The sequence below is a fragment of the Cetorhinus maximus genome, chromosome 9 (genome assembly GCF_964194155.1).
Source record: "Cetorhinus maximus chromosome 9, sCetMax3.hap1.1, whole genome shotgun sequence".
Lineage (NCBI taxonomy): Eukaryota > Metazoa > Chordata > Chondrichthyes > Lamniformes > Cetorhinidae > Cetorhinus > Cetorhinus maximus.
Window position 1 is genome coordinate 113,688,609 of NC_135887.1, and position 16,001 is coordinate 113,704,609.

At 43.1% G+C, this 16,001-nt stretch overlaps 1 protein-coding gene across 1 annotated transcript in view; it reads right to left on the reverse strand.

The window, feature by feature from the left end:
• Window positions 1–3,190: 3,190 nt before the first annotated feature.
• Window positions 3,191–16,001, reverse strand: part of syt9b (synaptotagmin IXb) — a 119,529-nt gene continuing 106,718 nt past the window's right edge. The window contains exon 7 of the mRNA XM_078547884.1: window positions 3,191–3,952. Coding sequence (XP_078404010.1) covers window positions 3,884–3,952 — 69 coding nt within the window. The 3' untranslated portion in view covers window positions 3,191–3,883. The remainder of the gene's footprint in view (window positions 3,953–16,001) is intronic.

Sequence of the window (16,001 nt, forward strand, 5' to 3'; positions counted from 1 at the left end):
TACTGTAGAGAGCATCTGTCAACTCCTTGATACATTTATGTGTTGAGGACTGAGAGATACCACACAAGTCCTCTGGAACGACTCCCTGGAAAAAAAAATTGAGTGCGGCAGTAACCTTCAGAGGCATTGGCAGGGGATGTCCTCCCAGTCCATGTGGCATTAGCTCCCCCTACAGAATGCGGCAGACATGAGCCACCAGATCTTTTGACAAGCGTAGATGTGCATGGCATTGTCTCTCACTCATCTCCAGATAGGCATAGTGTCTTCAGTAGACTCTTGGTTGTGCGAGTCACCTCCGTGGGATGGGTCTGACCTCCTTATCTTTCAGATCTTGCTGGAGCCCCCCAGACCATGGACCTCAGGCTGGGCCTCCTCTCGAAGCTGTGCTAGGCGGTGCTGGGCCCTTCTCCTCCTCAATCGGAGGATCATTGCCATCAAGGAGGCAGCATTGAGCACAGGCTCCATTATTCAATCCTCCTTCTCCCTGTGGACAGATAGATCCAGCAGATCAAGGTGTAATGGGAAGCTATAGTAGATCTTCCAATTGCGACCAGAGAGCCAGTCATGCCCTAGAGCTGCGTCTGTGCTACTCGCCATTCCATGGTCCAGCGTTCCCACTGAGGTATTACCTCGCAGGCCCAAGTGACCAAGGTGCCACGCCCAGCTACCTGACATTTTAATCTCAGAGAGGTTGGAAGAGGCTTGAGCACATCCAGGATAAGTTCAGCCTTAGCTAATGCATTCTGACCGTGTCTGATCTGATAGAGCATCCCTCTAGCGTGGCACGTAATTGGGAGGGGGAAACGTGATTCTAGTGAGTTGCGTTTTTAATGAGTATTCATGGCATGCAAACACATGCGAATGGCATTCCCGACACGGATCAGTGGCAAAACCAACTGGCCATCATCCTGCCATTGAACTGGCGAGGGGAAAATTCTGACTCGTTTCCCCGTCAGCGAGAATCCAAGTACTGGCCTCTGAATTCTCTGCTGCTGCCCACCATGAAACCCACCGCTGGCAGGACTGGAAAATTCCACCCATTAACTCTGTTTCTCTCTCCACGGATGAGCATTTCCAGTACTTTCTGTTCTTGTTTTAGAATTCCACAGTATTTTGCTTTTATTAAGGCAAGGCCTGTTTCTTTCCCTAAAGGGCATCGGTGAACCAGTAGGATTTTTACAACAATCTAACAGCTTCATGGTCGCTTTCACTGGTGCCAGTTTTAAAAAAAATTTACAGATCTTATGTAAACTGTAATTCGAATTTTCAAACTGCCCAGAATGGGATTTGAACTTTGACTAATTAGTATAGGCCTCTGGATCACCAGTTTAATAACATGTTCTACCTTACAAATGTTTTCTCTAGTAAACAGAAAGCTGAGGGATGTCCTGGCGGAGGTGATTAAGATTCTGAAAGCATTTGATAGACATAGAGAATGTGTGCTGGATCTTCCGGGCACTAAGTGGGGTGCTAGGAAAATAGGGGGTGCTTTGTTGGGATGGCTCCTGATGTATTTCCACCTCTTATGGGCTTTCTCACTGGCAGACTAGGAACCAGGTCAGCTGCCCACTTCATGAAGATAGTAGGCCAATTGGTCCAATTAAGACCCCACTTAGGTGCCATTTTGCACCAGAACTGGTATTTTACTGACATTGGAGCAGCCTCTCCCCACCCACCCCTCGACTGTATGCAGAAGCTGCCAGATCAACTGTGCCAGCCTCCTAGGAAGCTGGAGGCCATTGGAGCCAGAGGCTCCATGCACAAATGAGAGGGCCATAGGGGTGAAAGGTCCCGTCCATGGCTGATCCTATGAAGGGTGTATTCCTTCCACCTTAATGGCCATTCTAACCTTGGGCCTATTTATTTGTTGACTTTTCTGCAGGCAGCCGAGGGGTCCCCCATGTTAAAGTGCCCTTGCGTTCACCTGCCTGGGCAGTTCCAACCTCTCCTGGTGGCACTGCCAGCCTAACATCTCTGTAGGTCCTTCAGTTGGGCCTGCAGCCTCGGGAGCCCGCCTGCCATCCTTAACAGGATGACGAGCGCAGAGGCAGCCATTAGGAGGCCACCTCCTGGAAAGCTGCACCAGCATGAGTGCTGACAACGTGAGTAGCCTCAGGACACCCCTATAGGCCTGATGTCAGGGTTTTGATGCCCACTATGCTTCCACTTGCAAGCGAGCCTAGTAATAGGTGTCATAAGGATAAGATAGCCGCTAATAAATCCAACAGGGAATTCATGAGAAACTTTATTATCCAGGGAGCGATGAGAATGTGGTACTTACTACCATAAAGAGTAGTTAGGTGAAAAGTATAGATGCATATAAGGTAAATCTAGATATACATTTGAGAGGGAAGCGAATAGAGGAAATCTTCTGATGAAAGGCCACAGCCCTGAAATGTTGGGCAGAATTTTACACCAGCAGGATTTTACGATGGACCTTTGAACGGCTCGCCGCGTTTTACGATGGACTTTTGAACGGCTCACTGCGTTTTACGATCGACTTTTGAATGGCTTGCCGCGTTTTACGATGAACTTCTGAACGGCTCGCTGCGTTTTACGATGGACTTTTGAACGGTTCGCCGTGTTTTACGATGGACCTTTGAACAGCTCGCTGCGTTTTACGATGGACTTTTGAATGGATTGCTGCGTTTTACGATAGACCTTTGAACGGTTCGCCGTGTTTTACGATGGACTTTTGAATGGCTCGCCGCATTTTACGATAGAACTTTGAACAGTTCGCCGCGTTTTACGATAGAACTTTGAACAGTTCGCCGTGTTTTACGATGGACTTTTGAATGGCTCACTGTGTTTTACGATGGACCTTTGAACGGCTCGCCGCATTTTATGGCCCCGCCCCTGCCGAAATGGGGCTGTAAATTTCCCCCTGTTAAGTTTGTTTCTCTCTCCATAGGTGCTACCGAACTGCTTAGTGTTTCCAGCATTTTCTGGTTTTAATTCAAATTTCCAGCATCCAGTGTATTTGGCTTTTGTATATCATTTATAGGATATGTTGTTATGATGAGATTAAGTAAGGTGGGTGGAGGTTTATGTGGAGCATAAACACCAGAACAGACCAGCTGGGCCAAATGGCCTGTTTCCATGTTGTAAATGCTTTACAAGTTAATGAATAAAACTCAAGAACTTACTACAAACAGCTCAGAGACGAGATGCTAATTAAGTTAATGTCAAAACTGTTTCTTTTATTAGGAACTGAGAATTTTTTTACATACCATATGTTTATAAAGAATAAATCACAGTACATTTAAATTGCCATTTGTGTTAATATTAAGAAAAAAGAATTTGCCCCCCTAAAAATGAATATCACCAAAACTTCAATGGATGCAAGTGATGCCACATTTGTCTCAGGAGTAGAAATTGCAGCTCTCGTTACTATAAATAAAACATGCATATCCTGTATTAAAATAGTTTTGGCTTCATTTCATAGAAGATGTGTTTGATGTGGTTATAATGAAGAGTCAGACCAAATAATACAGTCACATATTAGGACCATTTAAAAAAAACACTGATGTCAGAACTCAATCTGGTCATGGTGAACCCAGAACTTGTCAAAATCACAGGGTCAGACGTCACTCAAGGAGTGATGTAACGATGGTCACACAAAAACAAGGTATATATTATATATATATATATAATAAAATGAATGACCAACCAGCATGCAACTAAATACAATGTCTCCATGCACGGAAAATTAAAACAGAGAGAGAAAGAGAGAGAGAGAAAACAATTTCTAAATTAGGCAATTGTCACAGAACTCCCAATTTTCAAGTCTTTCCCGATTACAAGTCTTCAGGAATGGTAGTGATTGGGATCCCGTTAGGTACCTTGGCAAGTTGGACTGGAGGCGTGGCAGTTCCCCTTTTTCTCAAGGAGATGACGGTGTCTTTAAAGAGTGGTAGGACCCTTGGTTGCCAACACAAGCTTGTCTCAGCCACTGTGTTACAAACACACACAAGCGAAAAAAAAGATAACACCAACGTTAACACTGAATTGGTAAAAGACCTACATCCAGGCCCTGTGAACAGAAAACATCAATACATTCTAACTCCTCTCATTGTTTTCATCTCCAGCTTATTTGTACTGGATGTGTCTGTTAACATTGATAAGTGGTCTAAAAATTGCAACAACTTACATTTCTAGAGCACGCATTAAGCGGAGCTAGATGCCTCGGATTCCTAAACTACAGAAGGAGGCCATTCAGCCCTTTGTGCCTGTGTCAGCCCTTTTGGAAGAGATTTAAAATTAATACCGCTTCCCCTGGCTCTTTATATAGCCCAGCAAATTATTCCCTTTTAAGTTATTTATCCAATTCCCTTTTGGAAGTTACGACTGAATCTGCTTCCACGTTCTTTCAGATCATAAAATAAACCGTTGCGTCTCATGCAAAAGACAGTGCAGTGCTCCCTCAATACTGCACTGGGATTGTCCTTTTAGATTATATGCTCAAATCTATGGATTGGGGCTTGAAATCATACTCTTCTTATTCAGAGGCAAGAGTGCTACCCGCTGACCTCTAAAGGTGAGATAGGTGGTTGAAGAGAGGAGAATTAGGATACTGTCTGTAAGGTGGATAGCCACCATTACAGGCTGGATGATCCCATTGCTTCCACATTACAATTTCTATGCCATTTACAATCTGAGCTCCAAAATAAGGACGTAGTAATTTAACTTGTCGCCAATGAAGATATTGTGCCATGAACAGACCAAGGCAGCATGAATTGACATGTCCTTATCATCTGTATATTCTGTGTATTCTGCAAATTAATTCACAAAACCTGGAATTGAAAACGAGTCTCAGTAATGGTGCCCATGAAATTATCATTGATTGTTGTAAAAACCCAGCTGGTTCACTAATGAACTTAGGGAAGGAAATCTGCCATCCTGACCTGGTCTGGCCCACATGCGACTGTTGACTCTGAGCTACCCAGCAAGCCACTAGGGGTTCAACGGGAATTAGGGATGGACAACAAATGCTGGCTTTGCCAGTGATGCCCACATTCCATGAGGGATAAATTTTTTAGAAAGTCATGTTCACTGATTAAAAATGTGATAATATCATGTCATGGTACTTTGTGTCCCTCAGTCAATGGTATGTTAAATACAATAATAAGCTGCCAATAGGATGAGTATAGTATCCCTTTGATCCTTTCTCTCCAAATTCATGTAATTCTCCTGCACTGAGGGAGTGCTGCACAGTTGGTGGTGCCGCCTTTCAGATGAGACAATAAACCAAGTCTGTCCTCTCAGGCAGGTGTAAAACCTCCCGTAAAAGATCAAAGAAGAGCCATGGAGTTCTCCCTGATGTGCTGAACCAATGTTTATCTGTCAACTAACATGGCCAAAAACAGATTGCCCGGTCATTATCACACTACTGCGGTGGGATTTTGCTGTGTGCAAATTGGTCCCTGCAGTTTTTTACATTACAAAAGTGATTACATTTCAGAAGTACTTCATAGGATGTCGCAAAATGCTTCACAGCCAAAGGTCGTGAAACGTGCTGCATAATTGCAGTTATTCCTTTTTTATGTGAGGCCTGGGTAACAGGTTCATTTAGAATTGCGTGTCCAGATTTGGTCCCCGCATATGATGAATTATATCAAAGACCCTTGAGAACATCCAAAATAGAAACATTAGAATGATACCCAGACCTAGGCTGATTAGTTATCCAGGATTTGGGGCTCTTTTTCATTCAAGATGCCCCTGTCCTCATTGACCAACTTTGCCTCTCATTCTCCTAACACCTCAAATTTATAATTCTCTTCATGGACTCATCTCTCCCTACCTCTAGTAGCCACTTCTGGCCTACAACACCACCCCTGGAAATTCTCCATCCTCTGACTCTGGTCTCTTGTGCATCCATTAATGCCTTCAGCCCCCTAAGTCCCATCCACTGGAAATCTCTACCTAAAACCCTCAGCCTCTCCACCTCCATCTCCCCCTTTAATGTCCTCCTTCAAACTCACCTCTTTAATCTGGATTTTGGCTTCCCCCCCCACCCCCCCCCCCACACCCCCACCCGCCTCCACCCCACCACCTCCCCAGCCCAATGCCCAACCCCACCTTCTTTGGCTCAGCACTAATTTTTTTTCTGATTCTGTGTCATTCTACATTGAACAAACTATATAAATTCAAAAAACAGACAATACAATGCTGGAAATACTCAGCAGTCAGGCAGGTCTATGCTTGTCTCACTACCACTCCTTTTGCCTTACACCATCATCTCGCTTGTTATTTAATCTCACCTACCCTTCACCCTATCAAAGACCTTCCCCTTTGCTTTTTCCTCTCCTCCTGTTGTGAAAAGCCTGCTGATACAAATTCCGCACCAAGCACTGCCTGGCATGTACCCTCCCACCTGCACCAACCCACGCCCCACCCACCCACAACCCCACTGGGGAATATTAATGCAAAATGTTGCTCCTGCTGTTGTTACAGATGAGAGCATTCAGGGACAGTTTTGTGCTCCCACAGTCCCTGTGGGAAGTGGAACTCAGAAAGTCAGCCCTTATATCAAATACAGGTCAGATTCAAATGCCAAACAACTTCTCTCCTCAGCAAGTTTGTAGGGTAAAGTTGGAACTTTCAGCTTGGCTGGGAATTTAAAACAGATGGTATTGGAACCATTCTGCACCTGTCTGATTTCAGTGGGGAGGGAAATGAGGCAAGCCAATCTGATCTCACCAATTTCACAGCCACAGTAAAGTTTGTCTCGTGCAGTTGAGGCATTTGAGAAGTTAGATAAACACATGAAGGTCAGATGAATAGGAAGATATCCTGATAGGGTGAGGTGAAGACGGGTGGGAGAAGGGCGGTGTGGAGTATAAAAACCTATTGTGCCAAACAACCTATTTCTGGACTGTAAATTCCATTTAGTTCTGTCATAGAATCACAGAATAGTCTAGTGCAGAAGGAGGCTCTTTGGCTCATTGTGTGCGCGCCAGCTCTTGTGCAATCCAGTTAGTCCCATTCCCCTTCCTCTTTGCCTCACCTTCAAATATTTATCTAATTCTCTTTTGAAGGCTACTCTTGAATCTGTATCCACCACCTTATCAGCAGTGCATTCCAAATCCTAACTAGAAGCTGCATAAAGAAAACTTTTCCTCATGTTGCCTCTGGTTCTTTTGCCAATCACCTTAAATTTGTGCCCTATCATTATCAATCCATCAGCCATTGGGAACAGTTTCGGATGATTTACTCTATCCAAACACTTCATGATTTTAAGGACTTTTATCAAATCTTCTCCAGCCTTCTTTGCTCTATGGAAAACAACCTCATGTTCTACAGTCCATCCGCATAACTGTAATTCCTCATCTTGGAACCATTCTCATAAATCTCTGCTGTGCCCTCTCCGAAGCCATCATGCCCTTCCTAAAGTGCCATGCTCAGATTTGGACACAATGCTCTAGCTGAGACTGAACTAGTGTTTTTTTTTTGATATATAAAGATTTAGCATAACTTTCTTGCTTTTGTATCCTATGAGCTAGAGTTTCACTGCTGAGGTGGGGAGCTCGAGTTGGGAAACTTCCCGACTCGCTGGACCCGCCTCGGTAAAAAGTACCCTGAATCGCTCCAGGGAGGTGAGTCTGGGGTGGAGTCAGGCCTGTTGACCCCAGAAGCAGTGTGTAAATAGCCACAAGAGCGGGTGAGTGCCAAGGCAGACTGGCTAGAAGGCCCGCCTTGGTTCTCTGGGACTAGCCCACACCTGTAACATCCCCTCCACCCCAACCAGCCCCCATGGACCCTCATAACCTCTACACTAAGTCCATGCCAACTCAAGTCCCCCACCCATACCCCCTTGGCTTCTCATACCCTTCATACTAACTCAATGCCAAATCATGCACCCCATCCAGCACCCATGGCCCTTCATACCCTCCATGCCAACCCAATGCCCACTCATGCCCCCCATCTACACCTAGTGGCCCCTCATACCTTCTATGCCACCTCCATAGCCACTCTCCCTGTATCTGTTATAAAGTTGTATGTTGTCTCATGAAGAGGTCTGGAGGCTTGTATGGTTGAACAATAACTGTCTATTAATAACATAACAATATACATATATGCAGGATATAGTCCTGACAAGATGCTATCTTCATGCTGGCTTCCACCAGACACACTACTACACTCTACTACTCCTATGGTGACTCTCTAAATCATAATGTGGGCGGTACTGTTTCCCCATTCCCACAATAACCCTTACAGACCTGAACACCCTAATACTACATCTCCCCCCAAGTCTTTACCCAAATGTATTTACAATAATATTTACATGCTATCCCTTCTCCCCCAACAAGTCTCTGACTTTACAGATTCAGACAGTCTGGGGGCTTTACGACTCTTCCAGATCTCGTTCTTTTCAAGTTAAGAGGAGTAGTAGTCTCAACGGCTTTGGGCTGACTTTGTTGGTCTGGAGTTAAAATTTTAGTACTTGCTGTTTCAAACACTCGGGTGTCAACATATGGTGAGCTTCTTGCACCCCTTAGTGTTTCTTCTTTGTTGACAGTCTGTCTTCCTTGGTTGGATATCATAAGCTTATCCCTCTCCTTCCAGAGGGAATGTTCACTCCGTTCATTCATAGAGTGGACTCGGGTTTTCTTTATCGGTGGAGTCTGCCATGTTCTTCCTGCAAGTTTAAGGTTTACCTCCCTTATGTATGTCGGGCGGGCTCGGTGGGTGTGGTCGGGAAGCCAATTAAGGCCCGCCCAGCATGAAATACAAGCGCCTGTGCGGGGGTGGGGGAGGAGGGAGAATGCGAACTTCATGCATGAGCGCGAGTGCGCGCTTGAGAATCTCCCTGAAACACAGAGCTGCCTTAGGAAGATTCTGAAGTGCGGACTCGTGCGTATGCACAAGCACAGAGCTCCCTCAGGGAGATGTAGGATTTTTAAAAAAAAATAAAGATGAGAAAAATATGTAATAAAACGTGTTATAAGTGAAATTTGAAAAATTTGGTTTTATTTTATTTGAAGTTGGAAACCACATCCTGCCCGTGGAAGAGGATGAGGTTTCCAAAAAAGTGCAAAGGCTGATTGACCTTTTCGCCTGCCCACCAACTGGTAGGTTGGGTGGGCAGTGAAAAGTTTAAGTTAATTAACCCTTTCATTGTCTTAATAGGCCTTTTAACTGTCAGCGGGCGTGCTGCCGACTCCGGCCTGTGCCTGTTGACTGAAATACTGTGCGACTGCACGTTGATGTCGGGACGTTCGCCTGACATAAATGCGCGCCCTTTTACACTCAAACGGGTTGGGTGCGCATTTGCCGGCGGAGTAAAAGTTTTGCCCCCTGAGTTTTGTCTTGGCGGTTGGCAGTTGCTTCTCTCGTGCTCTAGGATCAACTTCATTTGGGTGTGTGAGCTTGAAGCTCCAGCTTCATTGCTGTAGTTTTTCCTGGTCCTGTGAGGGCAACTGTTTGACTCTGAAGCTCAGGCTCAACCTTCTGCTGCTGCTCCTTCTCCTCTGTATCTTCTGTTTTAAGTATGTTGGTGCTCATCTGGAGGTTTGGCTGGCCTGACTGAAGAAGAGTACTTTCTGCAGTCTGCAGAAGAGTTGGATGGCTACATCTGCAAAGAGTGAAGACAATTATGAACTGAAGTCCCAGTCAAAATCATCAGCACTGGTGGATCTCTCTGGAGTCTCCAATTCAGTGGAGTTGACTGCAGTGGTTGTTTTGATGTCTTCTGCTATTTTGAGGTGGTTGAGGGCAACATATGCCTCTCTGCTCAGGAGAGAAAAGGATTGATTGCAGATGACATACAGAATTTCAATTATTTGCTTGCTGCTGTACTGGAGCGGCTCTTAAATCATGTCTATGACCGGTATTCAGATTCCTCTGGGACAATAGAGTGGTGTGCCTGAAATCAGTAGCCAGAGGTCTTATAGCCTGTATATCCTCCAGGACTATCACACTGGTTCCTGTGCCTAACCTGGAATTCATGAGGTGACCATTTATATGTCAGCATTCCACAATGAAAATCTGGGATCCTTAATTTCTCCCAAGAAGTATTGCTGGGCTTCTTCTTGGTGTGGCTCAATTATCTAATGGACTCGTTTGGGATCCTCCTCATGTCTTGAGGATTTGAACTTTTGAACTTCCACATCTTTCCAAAGTGTCCCAGGTGGTTGCAGTCAAAGCACTGCACAGTGATTGCTGGGCACAGCTCGTGCCTGTGAGGTCTTTTGGTGCCATAGCACTGGCATGGTCCGCCACCATCTTGGTTTTTGCTTGGGTATTGCTTTCCTTGCCCTGGAGCCTCCTTGACCTTTTGTTGCTTTATGAGCTGGAATTTTGGGGTTGCTCTGAACCATGGTTTAACTTCACCATACAAAATGGATCGGTTTTGTTGGTGGACTTCTGATTGTCTGACGATTTGGATGGCTTTGTCCAAAGTCAGACCTCCTTTAGATTGGATTACATCCGAAAGAGTATTATCGGCCACTTACATTACTATTCGGTCTATTATCAGCTCAGACTAAGGTCACCATAGTCACAGCCTTCAGTCAATCTGTATAACTCATTCATGAAAGAGTCTATGGGTTCCTTGGGCCTTGGACCCTCTTGTTAAATTTTGCTCACTCCAAAATGTTATTGCTTCATAGGTTAAAGTACGTGCCAAAGGACTTCATGACCTCTTCAAAGTTACTGAAAGATTAATTTATTCCTTGTCTGGCAATTATGTTGTTGGCTATTGGACCTACTGAATATAATAGTGTATTCACTTGTTCAGCCTCTGTTTTCTTATTCGAGTCTGATGCTATCATATACCTTTTAAATCTTTTCCATAACACCCAATTTTGCACCTGGTCTGGCCCTTCCATCTGCCTTAATTGTTCTAGTAGTGATGATTTACCATCCATGGCTGTTTTCAGCAGAGGGGAGTACAGCTTTAAGTTTTTAAAAATGGTGCCACAGTAATTTTTTTTCTTCCTCCGCTTGTTGGGATTTGACGGGTTCCTGTCACAGTTATGGAGCTGTTTTAAACATCGGTAATTCTGCAAAAAATAGTTTAAACAAATTGTTTTGGCCAGCTAGTTGCTTTCCTGTACTTAGAGAATTGAATTGAAGCTGATTTTTTTTGCTCTGACTTCTTTTAAAAACTTTTCTTTTTGTTCATGCGCAGTCGCCACATATTATGGCACTGGCTCTGGATCTGGGCTACAGCATTCTTCAGGCTGTGCTTGTTAAAACAATCGGTCTGTCAGTGCTGTCTGATATCGCGCTGAATTGAAGAGCTTATTTCAGCCTTTTTTTGGAATTTTCTCACCTTTTTGCTGGCTAGGTTGTTTGACTCTGCTTTCCATCAGGTCTCGCAATGGATTTCCACATGCTCTGGTGGAGTCTTTTTACACTGCACAGTAGATCTTTCTTCTGCCATTCAGCCTCCACCCCTGTAATGGAACTTCTTAGGCGATCTCCAACTGTGTGTTCGAGGTCTTCAAGTTAGGTGCACTTCTCTCAGGTCAGACCGCAGTTTCTTTACTTCTTCATTCTTAGGGATTTTGGGCTCATTCACTAGCTGCCAACATGTTGTAAGCTTGTATGTTGTCTCATGAAGAGGACATGAGACTTGTATGTTTGAACAATATAACTATATATATATATGTATACACACAGGATACAGTCCTGATTAGGTGCTATCTTCATGCCGATTTCTACCAGACTCACTACCATACTCTACTGCTCCCATGTACCTCTCTACATCATAATGTGGGCAGTACTGTTTCCAGAGTCCTATATTAACTCTTATAGCCCCAAACACTCTAACACTACATTATCTACCATGGGAAGAACTTAGGAGCAATGTAGAGATGGAAAAAAAAAACTTTTAACAATCTAATGCAGCTCTCACTCATACACAATTGACAGTGAAAAAACCTCCCATTCATAAAACATAAAGCTTTTAAATCTTGTCAAGTGGTTAATTTCTTATAAAAACAATAAAACTTCTGTTCAGACCCTGCTTCAAAAACAGCTAATCCTTTAACATCCTCTCTAAACTGTCAATCAAATTGTGAACTCAAAACCCCTTGCTGAGATAACTGTAGCTTTTGAAACTTAGCCAAGCATTCATGATTACATCATAATAGCCCTTGGAGAAATGCCAACAAGGAACTCTACTGATGCTGCACAAACAGATGCTACTGTTTTATCTAAACTGCAGCAGATGGCCTGCCAATCAAAGCAGTCCAGCTTAGGGGTTTTTTTCAACCTACAGTGATAGCTGCAGACTCCTTTTTTGAAGTTTAAAGAGCAGGGTATTTTAAAAAAAACTTCAGATTATGAAAGTTGTACAGACCTTATCCACACTTCAACAATATTTATGTCCACTCCATCACTTTCTGACTCCCGCACTGCAGGTTAAGGCCCTTGCAACAGTCAAAATGGGGTATGTCTGAGTTCAGCATTGAGTTCAAATGGCCCTCCTAAGTTCAGAATTCCCTCCTGTCTGAATTACACTCTGCCCTCTTCCCCTTGCTGGCAAAAATCAGATCTGTCAGAAAAGGGGGAGGGACTTTCAGACCTGGGTCTTGCCCGTCATTTTTAAATATTCACAGGGTCTTCCTGAGTCTGTGAAAATCCAGCCCTATGCCTCTATTTATAAAGCCCAGGACCCCATATTCTTCATTAACTGCTTTATTAATCTTTCTTGCCCCCCTTCAAAGATTTGCGAATAAACAAGCCCAGGTCACTTTTCTTGCACCTTCTTTGAAGTTGTACCTTTTAACATACATTGTTTCTCCTCATTCGTCTTACAAAGATGTATCCTCTTTCACTTTTTGGATTGAATTTTTTTTACTGCAATTTCCCATTCCTGCAGTCTGCCTACATTCTCTTGAAGTCTATAAATAACATCCTCATTGTTTACTATACTTCTAAGTTTGTCATCTGCAAATTTTGAAATTGTGCCCTACATCGCCAAGTCCAAGTCATTAATGTCGATCAAAACCAGCCTGTACTGAACCTTGGGGAATTTCACTGACTACCTTCCTCCAGTCTGAATAGCAGCCATTCAACACAGCTCTGTTTTCTATCTCTTAACCATTTTGTACACATGCCCTTTATCCTATGGGCTTCAATTTTGCTAGCAAGCTATGTAAAAAGGAAATAAATACTTGCATTTCTGTAGCACTTTCACAACCATAGGGTATCCCAAAGCACTTTACAGCCAATGCAGTATTTTTGAAGTGTAGCCACTGTTATAATATAGCAAATGTGACAGCCAATTTGTACACTGCAAACTCCCACAAACAGCAGATAATCAGCATGACAAAAATAGATTATCCGACATTACAATACATTGCAATAGTGACTACACTTCAAGAGCACTTCATTTGCTATAAAACACTTATATGTCTGAAGGTTATGAAAGGTGCAATAGAGATGAAAGTCTTTTTCTCTTTTCAAAATGGTTGGCCTCACGTTTGCCTATGTTGAAATTTATTTGCCACGGTTTGGCCCATTCACTTAATCAGTCAATTTCTCATAGTAATTTTACAATTCCATCTTCTCTGCCGACAATGCCACATACCTAGTGTCATCGGCTAATTTGGATGTGTGGCTTTCGACTAAGTCGTTAATAAATACAGTGAATAATTGAGGCCCTAACTAGTGGAACACCACTAGTCATATCCTGCCAATTAGAGTGCCTGCCATTATCACTGCTTTCTGTTTTCTGCCATTCAGCCAATTTCCTAACTAGGCTGATAATTTCCCTTCAATTCCATCGGTTTCATCTTTAGCTCAAAGTCACTTATGAAGGACTTAATCTATATGTGTATCTCAGATTTAAATCAGAAAGAACAGTTCTGGATAAACAGGTTGGCCAAACAGATAGCTACAAGTCAAATCAGATTTATTGGGAATGCATTATTTAAATTAAAGGGTTAATGAAAGAATTAAATCCTGGCTGTTACGCATTCCTTTTTACACATCAGAAGCCTGTGAAGTGGAAGCATGGAACTTCTGTCACATAATTCCCAGTAGGACACCATATATTCACAGGGAGAACAACTGAGGAGGAGGAGGAGGAAAGGGAAAAAAAAGTGTCCCATTACTCATCTGCTGCACTTTCTGAGTGTGGAACATGGAAATGAGAAGTTATATAGAATTACAAATAATTCACAGCATAGAATCAGGCCATTTGGCCCAACCAGTTTATGCTGGTGTTTGTGCACCACATGGCCCTCCTTACACCCGATCAGTAAATCCTTCTATTCCTTTTGCTTTCAGGCATTTATTTTGCTTCTCTTAAAGGCATCTATGCTATTTGCCTCAACGACTCATAGCGAGTTCCACATTCTTCCACCATCATCACCTCTCTGGCTGGATTAGATGTTGAATCTGCTATTCTAATGATAGTAGATAGTATCACTTGTGGTTGATTAACAACAACAACAATTTATATTTATATAGCATCTTTGACATCGTAAGAGGTTTCACAGGAGCATTACCAAACAAAATTTGACACGGAGCCACAAAGGAGATATTTAGAGCAGATGGCCAAAATCTTGGTCAAAGTGACAATTTTTAAGGAATGTCTTAAATGAGGAAGAATATTGATAGGCTGAATGGTTTAGGAAGGGAATTTCAGAGCTTAGTGCCTGGGCAGCTGAAGACTTGGCTGCCAATAGTGGAGTAATGAAAATCAGAGATATGCAAGAGGCCAGAATTTGAGGAACTCAGAGACCACGGAGGGTTGGAGAGCTGGAGTAGATTAAAGAGAAAGGGAGGGAGCAAGTTCACAGGAATTGGTGGTTATGTAATTCAGCTACTTCCAGAACAGTGTTTTTGACCAGACAAGTGGAGGGTCAGAGGGGTCCTTAAAGGAGGAGATGCCACCAAAAGGTGGATGAATAAATCCTGCAATTAGTCAATGGATCAACAACCTGTCAGGGGTTGAGGGGGGGTGGGGGGGAGGGTTGTGTGACAGAGCCAAAGTATAGAACAATAAAGGAATGATCATTGAGACTCTGATGATGTGAGAAAGTCTATCAATGATCATTTTTATTTATTCATTCTCTAGATGTTGGCTGTGCTGGTAAGACCATAATTTTTCTGGCCATTCCCTCATTGCTTTTGAAGGGTTCAGGTGGGACCTCTTCTTGAACTGTTGCAATCTGTGGTGAAAGTGCTTCCAAAGCGCTGCTTGCACAAGGTGTTCCAGGATATTGTCTCAGCAACAATGAAAGAATGGCAATATATATCTCCAAATTGGGATGGTGTGTGACTTGGAAGGAAGCATGTAAGTTGATCTCCCCAAGAAATTGCTGCTCTCCTTCTTAGGAAATATATCAAGAGTTAAACCATTAAAAATTATTTCAAATAAGCCAAAAGCCTGGTGTCTTCAAATGGATCAAAATCACCCCAAATTTAATTTGGATGTGGTAATCTGTTCAAATTTCACAAATGTCCAACTAGTGCACCATTTACTCAATGAAGGTCTTGAAAGTGTTTTCTTAATCTGCCATTTCGGTCTGAGGTGTTTTATACTTTAACTTTAGATGAAATGAGTTAAAATTGGCAAAATCGGGAATCACTGAGAATCCATAAGCCAGGATGTGATGTGTACTCAAAAAGTGATATTAATGCTCCAATTGGAACACCTTTCACTACCTTGGAACAGTGAGACACACTTACAAGTCAAGCACAACATTGGTCAGAGGGTCCTTCCAAATCACACTGACAACATCTTGAAATTGCAATATAAGATTGGCCCTTGGAATGAGAAGGCTGTTCTATGAGGAGAGATTAAATAGAATGGTCTTATATTCTTCCATGTTTACAAGAATGAGAAGCAATCTCACTGAAACATATAAAATTCTAAGAGGTCATGCCAAGTTAAATGCTGAGAGGTCATTTCCCCTGGCTGGTGAATCTAGAACTAAGGGGCATAGTTTCAGGATAAGGGGTCGGCCACTTAGGACAGAAATGAAGAGAAATTTCTTAATTCAGAGGAATTCTCTACCCTAGAGAGCTGTGAATGCTCAGTT